This window comes from Juglans microcarpa x Juglans regia, chromosome 7S (assembly GCF_004785595.1).
Source record: "Juglans microcarpa x Juglans regia isolate MS1-56 chromosome 7S, Jm3101_v1.0, whole genome shotgun sequence".
NCBI classification, from domain to species: domain Eukaryota; kingdom Viridiplantae; phylum Streptophyta; class Magnoliopsida; order Fagales; family Juglandaceae; genus Juglans; species Juglans microcarpa x Juglans regia.
Window position 1 is genome coordinate 2027644 of NC_054607.1, and position 12886 is coordinate 2040529.

General features: G+C 30.9%; 1 protein-coding gene across 1 annotated transcript; it reads left to right on the top strand.

Moving 5' to 3' along the window:
• Nucleotides 1-5836: 5836 nt before the first annotated feature.
• On the top strand, nt 5837-8111 carry LOC121241630 (UPF0481 protein At3g47200-like). The gene is made up of 2 exons (XM_041139478.1): nt 5837-6113; nt 6480-8111. The coding sequence occupies exon 2, from the start codon at nt 6867-6869 to the stop codon at nt 7884-7886; it is 1020 nt and encodes a 339-aa protein (XP_040995412.1). The 5' UTR covers nt 5837-6113; nt 6480-6866; the 3' UTR covers nt 7887-8111.
• The last annotated feature ends 4775 nt before the right edge of the window (nt 8112-12886 follow it).

Here is a 12886-nt window from a genome sequence, read left to right on the forward strand (position 1 = left end):
GCATCATCGAGCGCAACGACGCGAGAATCCGCCATAGCTAGTCCGAGAACTTTCTACTCGGCAGTAAAGTGTTTGTAAACATGGTTCTACTGGAAGCTATCTTTATAATTGAGCTCTTCTGGAGGAAATCTAAAACATTTCAGGTTCATAAAAAAGATTATATATTAAGCCAACCGTATATGGAACGTGGTATACGGTACGACTTGCTTCTGCTAGAGAATCAAATTCCTTTTATGGTTCTCGAGGAGTTATACTCGAAATACAATTTCTGGAGAACGAATGCTTAGAATGCTTCCCGTGCCTCAACCTTTCATGGCTCTTGGCTTGCCTACCACGCCTGAAATCCACCTGCTTCACGCGTATGCAAAGCTTTCTGGAAATCCCACCCCTTCGTGTTGACGACAAAACCGAAGGTCTTTTCCGAAACATGATGGCCTTGGAGCAGTGCCATTATCCATTCGAAACTTACACCTGCGATTATATTGTGCTGTTGGATGATCTTATTACAACTAAAGCAGATGTAGAGCTGCTTGCTGACAAGAAGATCATTGTTAACGAGTTGGGTTCCAACGTTGCAGTGACGGATCTGTTTAACAAGCTCGGCCATGAGATTGAGAGCAATGGAATCTTTTACTTGGATCTCAGTAAAGAGCTTGATGGGTACTACGAGAACAGTTGTAACCGTGTCGTGGCAACCTTAACAAGTGTGTATTTCCAAGATTTTTGGAGGGGCAGTACTGCTACTGTGGTTGGAATTATTTTCTTGGGTCTCACTTTATGGAATTTCGTTAGGCTTCTTCGCAAGTAAATGTTATAGCATTTTCTTTTTGTGAGTTTATAGCATTATTTGGAGAGTCTCTATTGCAGCAAATAAAGTTTTCTGCTCATGTCTTATTACCAGCAAATAAAGCCAGTGCTGGCATGCATTGAATGTTCTATTAATGTGCTCAGGAGTACATTTTTTCTTCGAGCGAAAGTCTTCGAATTTGATATTTTCCCGATTATGAAGTTACTAGGAACTGTTTGGATACTTGGATTATCTAATTTGATGAATTGTAATGAAATAATTTGAGTGAAGATATTTTATTTGATTTTGGACAAGAATTGAGAAAAAATTGAATAAAAATAATATAAAATTTGTAAAAGATGTATTAATTTTTTGTTTTGTTTGAAACTTGTAAAAGTTGTATTTAAGTTTGAATAATGATTAGTCACTAATTAAATAAAAAAAATTAAATATTTAAAATTAAACTATGTTTTATATTTGAGCGATTATGAAAATGAAATATTTATGAGATGTTTTGAGAATTCTGAAAATTTATCAGGGTCCAAATTACATGCCCTTAGAAGTGGAAAAAGTCAAGACTGGTACTAATTGAGATGTATAGTTTGTACAGCTCACCAGCAAATATTTTATTTTAATTATTTTACTCGTCAACATAAAGTGAAAAGATGAAAATATTAATCCATATTTTACATTAAATAAATAAATAATATCCACAACTAAAAAGTTATTTATCATAATTAAGAGCTTATTATTCAACGTACGGGTTAATAGCAACTTCAATTTCTTATATCCGACAGCAATTTGATCACAACAACCGAATTATAGTATATTATAATAAGCAACTTGCTTAATATTGCTGTTCAATATTTATATTATATGTAATGATTTGAGTCTTCGACAGCTACAAAAGCATTGATTTTCGACCAAGACTTGCCAAAAGCTAAGGGAATATTGTAGAAAAGTAGATAAATTAATCGCCAAATCCAATAAAACAATTTCAGCACTACTTCACAGCCATCATTCAGCCCCGTGCTATAAAGAAACCATTATTATCTAATACATGACGCAAGGTCCGGCCACAAGTGTGACCAGATCATTCAAAGGCACGACAACAAGACAAGCCCTATACGCAGGTAAAGAATTAGCTCAAGCTTTAATTAATAGGCCGTAGCCATACGAAGTAAGAAACGAAAAAGAACAATTATACAAGGAGATGGTTCTCTGTTGGTGATGATGATGATCCCTTTGCACATGATTATGATCTTGGTTTCAACTTGAAATTACTCAAATACTCCTGTATTGTAACAGTAAAAATATCTATCAATTCACTCAATAAATTAATTAATCGTTAATCATGTATTTATTTAATAATTAAGCAATAATATAAAGTAAATAAATTGTATAACATCAAAATTGGTATCGTTGAAAAATCCTTTAAAGCTAAAACCCTACTGGGCAACCAAATCCAAAAAATCAATTTTATTATTTGAAAATCAATTACAAGTAAAGCTCAATTAATACAAAACTTTTGTCAATTGACACTCTTACTTAACCACTAGACAAATGACTCATTTGTCTTCTACTGCAATAGCAGGTAGAACCTCTAACAATCTTCAAACATTGACTTTTCTCCTGAAACTCCAGTAGCTGAAACTCGACCAATCAATTCTGCAACATGGAGCACGATCACACTCTTTGAGAGAACCAATATGAAAATTCTCCAAGGAATTTTCTCACCAAAATAAGCACTAAAAAGTGCTCTAGAAAATATTCAGATCTAAATCTCTACAGATTCTAACTAGTAGGATCTCTTAAATAAACAATCTGAAAGCAGTTTTAGTTTTAGTTGGACTATGCTGACAGAGCAAATCTATTGCTGACGGAATACTCACATTTCACGATAAATCTTCTCTGCAGTAATAGATTTCAGATTAGCTTTATTCTTTTCCTTATTCAACCTGCATTTCTAGCATTCTTTGTCAATTGACACTCTTACTTGACCAGACAAATGAGTCACTCATTTTTTTTCTACCGCAGTAGCAACCAGAACCTCTGACAATTTTCAAACATTGACTTTTCTTCTGAAACTCTAATAGCTAAAACTCGACCAATCAATTATCCAACATAAAGCACGATCACACTCTTTGAGAGAACCAATATGAAAATTCTCCAAAGAATTTTCTTGCCAAAACATACACTAAAAAGTACTCTAAAAAATATTCAAATTTAAATCTCTACAGATCCTATTCAGTAAGATCTCTTAAATAAACAATTTGAAAATAGTTTTAGTTTTAGTATTACTCTGCTGACGGAGCAAATCTATTGCGGTTGGAATACTAACATTTCGCGATAAATCTTTTTTATAGTAATAGATTTCAGATCAGCTTCATTTTTTTCCTTGTTCAACCTGCATTTCTAACATTTTTGTCCTGCAACAATGAAGCAACATCGGCGGTTTAATTATTAATGTTTGCGGAAGAGCTTTGTTGTAATCAAGTTCGTGAGTGTATCTATTTCAGCAGAGTTCTGTATATGCTATGATATTTACACTCAAAGTTGTTCTACTTAAAACGACCCCTTTATTTTATTGACATGACAATATTTAATTTGTCAAAATTTTTATTTTAATTTTTTTTAGCAAATCAAGTCTTATCATGGTAATAAAAATAAATGATGTATTTTGCGTACCAACTTCTAAATAGAGTTTTTCTTACACTTAATCATATTTTCTGTGTTATCATATATATATATATATATATATATATATATAGTATGATGTGGTAAATTAGATACTTTATAAATAAATAAAACTTTATAATATGGTATACCACATCAAGTCACGTTAGTTTGTATGTTACTTTTAATAAGAATAATGTTAAATATAATTTTAAAATGTGTAAGTTCATGCACATACTCTAATAAAAAAAGTATAAATTATTATTAAAAAATAATTTTTAATGTAAGTTTCAAATTTATGAATTCTTTTAAAAATATATACAAAATTTAGGCAACCCTGTAAATATGATTTCTCAATTAACGATAATTTTGCATAAGTTGCGTGCAGGTTCATTGAATCATTGGACGAGGTAAAAATCGTTGCGGCTTCTTTCATTATCTGCAGACTCGATCGGTTTAATAGTTTAATTTGCGCATGATGCAGTGGACGTCATTAGAATGACGTCTCCTTAATTGCAAGTTCATTGAACACTTACGAAATAATAATAATATAAAATGGAGTAGTTACAAGTTGCAACTATAGAAAAGGTTTGGTGAGACATTCAGTCCATACATAAGGGTTGATAAGAGGTCTTTTATTAAAGAGAAAAATACTTGCAGTAGACTCCAAAAAATATTGCAGACCTGGAGAATTCATCATGTGATCTGAGTCATCAGCTACATGCAATTAATCAATATTATCGAAACCAACAGGCCATGTCATTTCGGATCAATGTTGAAATGTTTTTCCACTTTCGTAATAAAAATATAAAATAAACAATTAATATATGGACACTATATATTTAACTTGGACACTATATAAGTTCTTAATTAAATTAAGTATAGAGCCAAATCGATGGGCTCATAGGTACAGTACTGATCCTGTTTATAAGATTTATTATAAGAGTAATATTATTTGAAAAAATATTTCCAGTCATGGAATATACAAACATCACGTAATTATTTTAAAAAATTGAATAAATACGAAATTTATATCATAAAAAATTAATATTTTAATAATAAATTTCACTTTTTTTTAAACAAAAACTACGTGAAATTTAGGGCTTGTTTGTTTTCAGAAATGAGATGAGATTAGTTGAGATTAAAGTTAAAAAGTTAAATAAAATATTGTTAGAATATATTTTTTAATATTATTTTTGTTTTGGAAGTTGAAAAAGTTAAATTATTTATTTTATTTTGTGTGGAGATTTGAAAAAATTATAATAATGAGATAAAATGAGATGAGATGAAATGTTTGCTAAAAACAAACGGGCCTTAGACACTCGACAATGATATGTAGAAGCGTATATTACTCATCTTAATATTTTATGCAGGTAGGCTAACAATAAAAGCGGGAAACACAAGGAATCTTTCTTCCTTTTTAGCTTTGGAAAAACAGCATGCATGCGGTAGCTAGATGAGTACTTCGCCATAATCAACTACTTTATTAAAGTTACTTTATTTTATCTGCGGGTTAATTACGTACGGTAGGGCTATATATGCGAAGATGATGACAATTATTAGTTGATGTTTCTCAATGTAAAACAAATCTCGCACAGAATTGATCAGGAAAAGCTTCGGTACCATCCCATTTCATGTTCTTTTCGTTGAACAATTGCAACGTGCTTGAGAAACAGTTCTTAACCATTTCTAATTTTCTTGATCAGATCAGAGTAACCCTATTTTATTAGGAGAAATACGTTAGAGACAAAAAAAATTATATAAAAGTAATTCTACGAATTCATATTATTTTACGTGATCTGTCAAATTGTGAAGTTACTTTTAATATTATAAAATAGATTTAACAATTTATATGAAACCGCATTAATTTATGGAATTATTTTTGTACATATAATTCTTTTGTGATTGTGACACTTTTTTTTTTATTAATAGCTCAAATATCTCTTCTTTTGTAAAATACTAAAATCTAAACTATATTAAAGAGACATGCATTTAAAATATCATCCGTTAGTAAATATCATTTCTACAAAAACAATCAGCTACGGCTAACATAAATTAAATCTTATCTTGTTATTAAAAACTAATACTGCTGAATTGAAATTGGAGCATGAATTCGACGTGGACGTCAGTTTTTGCTAAGATATATAAATTAAATAATAAAATATATATTTTTTTTAACTTTTAAGAAAAGTAATAATTTCACGTTATCACTGTACTTAAAATCTTGTTACCAGTTTCACTAAAATTTGGCAGCAATTGAAATATTCATAAGATCATTCCCTAATACAGCCGGGAAGACGAGTATCTCCATTATTCATGTCAATTTATGCAGGGTATAGGGTGGTCAATAAAGCTCATTACAGTGGGAGGATATTCAGAGCAGCCCTTTCTTTTTCTCTTTGCTTTTGCAAAAGTTGATTGTCCTTTGTGCTTTTTATCTCTCTTTTTGTGTGAGAGAGAGAGCACTTAACCCCATATATACATGTGATAATATAATCGAGCAAAAGAGGAAGAAAGCAGATATAATCAGTGAGAGAGAGGGTGAGATACATTTAACAGAACTAACTCTGGTGGCATCATCAAGCACACAGACATTTCCTGCTAGCAAGATTTTGTAGGTTCTTCATCAAGCACACAGCCGATCGACAAGGTATGTTCACTGGAATATGTGATAGAATTATATATTTCTTCCCAGATCTTTTTCTCTTTCACTCCTATTATTCATGCTAGCTTGCTGTCAGAAACATATTTTGTGTTTAGGAGTGGGTTTGTAAGTACTTTTTACAGCCAAAAAAAGGCAAAAAAGATGACTTTCAACATGTACTGGATGAGAAATTGCATTACTTTTTACGAGTTTTAATCCCATTTGAAGGAGTACTTAAAGGGTGTCATGAATTATTACTCTGATTCATACCATTGATTTGAGAAGTTAGCAACAACTTAGAACATGTGCATGCTCTTGTATTGAGAAATATGCTTTGTAGACAGTGAATCTATTCTTTCTTTCTGGTTGTAGTGTTTGTCTGTCATCTGAGAAGATGGCCTGCCGCGTTGCAAGTCGTGTTTCGGAAAAGGATATTGAATGCGAAGAATACCTCATCGACATCCCCCCAGACCTGGAGCCTGCCGAGTGGCCTGAGTGCTGCATCTACAGGGTTCCCAAAAGACTTCGCAACGTAAACAAAGAAGCCTATACTCCAAATCTGGTTTCAATCGGCCCTCTCCATTACGGGAAAAGAGAATTGAGGGAAATGGAAAAGCAGAAAGAGAGATACTTGAAGGAACTCTGTTATCGAACAAAGAAGAACCGGAAGGATCTCGCACTCATAATTGAAAAGAAGGAAGCAAATATCCGTCACTGTTATGCAGAGCCTCAAGACTCGGAAGCAGAGAGTTCGTAAACATGATTCTGATGGATAGTATCTTTATAATTGAGCTCTTCTTGAGGACTTCTGAGAGGAAAAGCGATTATATATTAAGCAAACCCTGGCTGAGAAACAGTATACAGCATGACTTGATTCTACTCGAGAATCAGCTTCCTTTTTTTGTTCTCGAGGATCTGTATACATCCATCTATGGCTCTTCCAATCATAAAGAAGTCAACCCCAACAAAGAGGACACTCCCTTTCTTCAGCTTTCCCGCAATTACTTCTCTCATTATGATCCGAAGACAGAGCCCAACATCGGTGAGGAAGTGAAACATTTCACAGATTTGTTGAGATATTTCTTCTTTCGACCAGACCTGAGAAGTAAAAAAGGGGGAAATGAAAGTGAAAGAATCGATCATTTATACTGTGCCACAAAGCTTGACGAGGCAGGAGTGCAATTCGAAGCAGTTAAAAAAAGACATTTAACTGACATTCAATTCGACAAGGGAAACTGCTTGGAACATTGCCCGTACCTGAACTGCTCCTGGCTCCTGAATTGCTTGCCATGTTTGAAATGCTTAGTCTGCTTGAAAAGCATGCAACCTTTCCTGGAACTCCCTGCCCTTATAGTAGACGACACGACTGAAATTGTTTTCCGAAACCTGATGGCCTTGGAACAGTGTCATTATCCAACGCAGGCTTACATCTGCAATTACATTCTTCTCCTGGATTATCTCATCAACACAGAAAAAGATGTCGATCTTTTGGTCGAGAAAAAAGTTATCGTTAATCAGCTTGGAAGCGACGAAGCAGTGGCGACACTGGTTAACAAACTTGGCCATCAAATTGTGGAAGTTAATTCCTGTCATTACAAACTCAGTCAAAAGCTAAACGAGCATTACGAAGATTTCTGGAACAGAAACATGGCAACCTTGACGACGGTCTATTTCCGGGATATTTGGAGAGGCACAGCAACGGTTGTTGGAATTGTAATCCTGTTTTTGACTGTCTGGAATATCTTCCTTAGGCATTTCGTCAAAATGCCTAGGACCTAATTCTCTCGCTCTTTTAGTATTGATTGAAGTTTGCTTTGCTTTGTATTGGTGAAGGTTGCATGTGAAATCATCGTTATCTTTTGGTTGTGATCTCCTTTTCAACCCTAATAAGTTCTACTACCGCAATATCGCCCCATGGAGATCAGTCTGTATTTTCAGCTAATAAAGTTTGAATATCCTCTGTAATAATACTCCATCAAATATATTGCCTATAACGTGTACAGAATAGTTAGAGTTTCAATCTTCACAAACCAAACATCATTAAATCCACATGATTTTAGTAGAAGATTTATGTTTTTTTTTTTTTTTTTTTTTATGGTAATTTAGGTGAAGTTTGCATAGTGAGTCGATATGAGTTGAATTGAGATAAAAATTAAAAAATATTATTAAAATATTATTTTTTAATATTAATATTATTTTTAGATTTTAAAAAGTTAAATTTTTTATTATATTTTTTATAAAAATTTAAAAAATTATAATAATGAGATGAGATTAAATATTTTTTATATATCTTAAATATTTTTTTAAAAGAATTATTTTATTTAAATGGGTTGAATATATTATCTAAATTATTTAAATGGTAATATTTAATTTATAATATTCAAATTTTAAATTTTTTTTTAAATTAAATTACGATAAATTATTACGGTTACAATGTCGTGCTCTTTTCAAATTAGAAAATAAATAATTAAGAAAAATAATAAACAAATAATACTTTTTCCGACATATTTTATAATTATATTTTAAAATAAAAATATTATTATATAATAACATATTAAAATATTATTATTTTATAAAAATATCTTCAATTTACGTCACTTTAAAAAGTGTTGTGTGTATCAATAATTAGCGGCAAACTTTGTCGTATATGCAAATTATTGTACGTGCAAAAATTGACGTGTGATTGATTAGTACTGCCGTCTATTCCAACACGAAAAGAAGAGCAACTTTTTTATCAGTAACGATGAAAAGAGCGCATCTGCCACTGAACTATTGATTGATTTCCCCATGCTTTCTCCTAATAATTGATGTCTCCGCAATATCTCAATAAAACATCTAAAAAATAATAAAATATTATTAAAATATATTTTTTTAATATTATTTTTATTTTAAAATTAAAAAATATTAAATTATTTATTTTATTTTATATAAAAATTTAAAAAAATTATAATAATAACATGATATAAATTGAGATAAATTATAAAAATAAAAGAGACTTTTTATCACTCAGCGGACAACTTTCAAGACCGCACATACGTCCTAATATTCATGTAGATTACAAACAACTTTGTATTATATAATATTCAGATTGATAAAGATAATCAGGAACAGGCTCTCTAACATTATTGTTCAAATAGTATTAATTTACGTATAATCGTAAAGTATATAACCATAACGTAATCGTTTTAAAAAATAATAAGATTTATTATTAAAAAATTAATTTTTTTATGTAAATTTATATTTTATTTATTTTTTTAAATGATTACGCGACGATTATACTAATCACAATTTTAAATATATTTTCTCTACTTCAATATGAATTGCCACCTTATCATGAGAAAAGAAATATATACATATATGGATGCATGCATGGCCATCTCTCAACTACCCAAGTTTAGATATTTAATATCATGTTGTATAATTATATGACAACTGTGAAAGCCTTGACGTACGTTGACGAAGACTTGCCCAAACTATATATACACACTAGCACTAAAATTACGTGCTAGGCACGTTTGTTCCGTATTATTATAAAATAAATTATTTTAAAATATAAATATTCAACGTAGAAGAAAAATATTTAATGATAAAATTTTCGAGAATAATATAGTTCAAACTTAAATTACTAAGGGCACTCTCAATGGCTCTTATAAAACCTAACCTTTTGTAAATTTAAAGGAAAGAGCTTAAAATATCCCTCTAATGAATTGTGTATTTCATCTTTAAAATATAGTTTGCTACAATACCACCGCTACATTTAGCAGATACTATTCACAAATGTATAAATTTTTTATTCATTTCTCTCTCTTACCTTCTACTTTTTTCTTGCACCGCAGAAACTAGAAAGTAAACTTTATTTTCGTTTCAACCCCAAGTTCCTTTTTTTCACTGCATAAACTAGAAAGTAAACTTTCGAAACATGGTAGTGCAGAGTGTGTATGGAAAATCGGGATCGTATGTATTGAGGAAAGAGATTATTTTATGGGGTGCAATAGCAAACTAAAATGTCTGTTAGTTGTGCGCGTAGTTGTAGGTATATACCATGCTATATTTTATTGAATTAATTTATATTTTAGTTTAGCTTATAAATTTAGATTAATTTAAAATAAAACATAATTATATGACATTGTATATAAAAAGATATTGTAAATATTAAAAGATATGAAGATATCATTAGTAATTAGAGAAAATATTTGAAATGAATAAAAAAGATTAAAAAGTATAATATTTAAATGATATGAAGAAAAAATAGATAAATTGATGTATGATATATTGTAAAAGTCTATATGTAAAATAGAAAAAGTGAGTTTTTGTGATATATTTTAAAGGATGGGATAAAAAATCTATTGGGAGTGCTCTAATTCAAACATCAATAAGTTTAACCAACCTATAACTCAAACTTAGAACCTTCAATCTCATAAAGTATTAATTGAGCTGAATCATTATATATTTTATACTCGTAGAATCAATATATTTCAATTATTTTATGACATTATTATTGATTTTAGATAGAAAAAATATTTAAGAGGCATAAATCCGAGTTGTGAATTAAATTGTTAATAGTATGAATTATGCTTAATTTTATAATTTGTGATTTAATTGGACAATGTTTCTTCACATGTATAATACATCTTTGATATTCTATTCTTCATTTTTATTTTTTTTCTAATTTCTATTTTTTTAGGCCAATAAATACACAACATTAGCAGACCAAAAATTGAAATGTAACGTCTTTACAAACAAATAAGACCCCTTTAATCCCATTGTGCTATATATATATTCTCCGTTCAACCTCGTTCTACACGTACATTCATTAATTAATTTATTTAGTGATCTGGTTTTTTTTAATTTTTTATCCAATGATGTAAAAAATTACAAATTACCTCTTATTAACATAAAGTTCGATTAATTCGTTTGAAATTTATGTATTGTCAAAACGGTCTGTGATCTATTAAATTATTTTCGGAGGAGTGATCATTATCATCATGCATGTGTATCCAATTTTTTCACAAAAAATGATAGTATTATGTAATGCCCCATTCCAATAAGTGATAAAGATATAGAGGTGGATCTCATATTACTTGAAATTAAGAAGTTTATGCTATTTATAATGTCTGAATGAGATTCTAATTATATTATTGACTAGTTTTTTTATGGTATTGGGTATTGGGACATTATAAATTATGTAAAGTTAAAAATTTTAAACAAATGATATTTTTATATAATTAATAAGAAAGTTTATTTACCATTTATCGTATAAAAAATATCTTTAGTTAAAATATATTTACAAAAATAATAAAAAAAAAAGTTATTAAAAGAGTCATCAGTGTCTTATAATTTTATAAATATTTTTCACTTGGCAAATATTGTACGGCGTTCCTTTGACGGAGTGGCCAAGTGTGGAAGCATGCGAAATTTCCTTAATTTATGATCTAGCTGATCTGCATGAATTAATAAGGCATGCATGCATTCACGGAGAGGCCAGAGATCCAGGGGATGAACACTGACAGATCGAAGACTTCGTCAGATATTGTAATTAAGCAAGTAAATGTAACAATCACTGGTTGTTTACACCAACCATCCACCTCATGACTCTTTTTATATTTGTGCTCGCGCACATGATACACATTATATATATATATATATATATATATATATATATATGCTGCACAGATTTCATTGTCAACCCCCGTAGTTCCCTGTTGATTGTCAACTTTATTCATTAAAGAAATTCGTATATGTATAATGAATTTTGACATCTTCTAGCAAAAATATAGAAGAAGATCAGATGATTTTTTTTTTTTTTTTTTTCTGAACAGAAGATCAGATGAATTAAGCATGCAGAAGTATATGAAGTGAAAAACAATATATACATATGACAAACAGTAAATACTAAAAGTATCTATTAGAGTCGCATTGAAACTATTATAAAGAAGTATAAGAAGTTGTAAGAGGATTTCTCCCTCACTCATAAGCCCACCAGGTGTTTAGCTAAGAGTAATGAATTTTGCCTCGATACCCGGCCCCAAGGCCCAAACTTGCCATGAAGCAACTCGCCTGTAAGAGAAAGTAAACAATGATGACTGATGGGACAGACTGGCCTGACGTCGTCCGTTCGCATACTTGCTCATGGGAATTAGTATAGGGTAGAACGGTAAAGATGAAGAACTTTGATCTTCTGACAATAGAACATCGACGGATGGCTAACAAGGCCTACAGAGTAAAGCGATCAGGAAGCTACGGCGCATTAATGGCACAACTACCCGAGCAACAGACCACATTAATGACGCCGTCGCAGAGGCACGCCGCATTAAAGGACATTGACAAAGGGAACAATAGTGAAGATGTAGGTCCCATGGAGGCAGGCACGATTTGCCTCCCAGACTCTCGGTATAAATAGCAATTTTCATGTATAAAAAAGCTCTCTCTCTGGACAGCTCTCTCATTATTTACATACTCCCAAAATACTCTACTAACTTTAGCATTGGAGATTCCCAGCCTCAAGACCGCCCTCTTCCAGCTTTTTTTTTTTCTTCATTTTTGCAAGATCAGCTTTGAAGCCCCAAGTTGCTGAACCATGATCCAAAGACGTACGAAATACGACGTTAACATAAGTATTTCTTATTTTCAAGCATTATGGAACCGATTTCATTCATCAATTACCCTTATCAATGGTATATCACGCTAAATATTAAGAATACAATATATATTTATCATATTGTACCAAACATTAAGGATATTCATACATACATACATTTATATATATATATATATATATG

What these genes read in the sequence shown, in the direction of transcription:
- LOC121241630 (XM_041139478.1), top strand. Translation starts at nt 6,867, where the DNA reads ATGATTCTGATGGATAGTATCTTTATAATTGAGCTCTTCTTGAGGACT.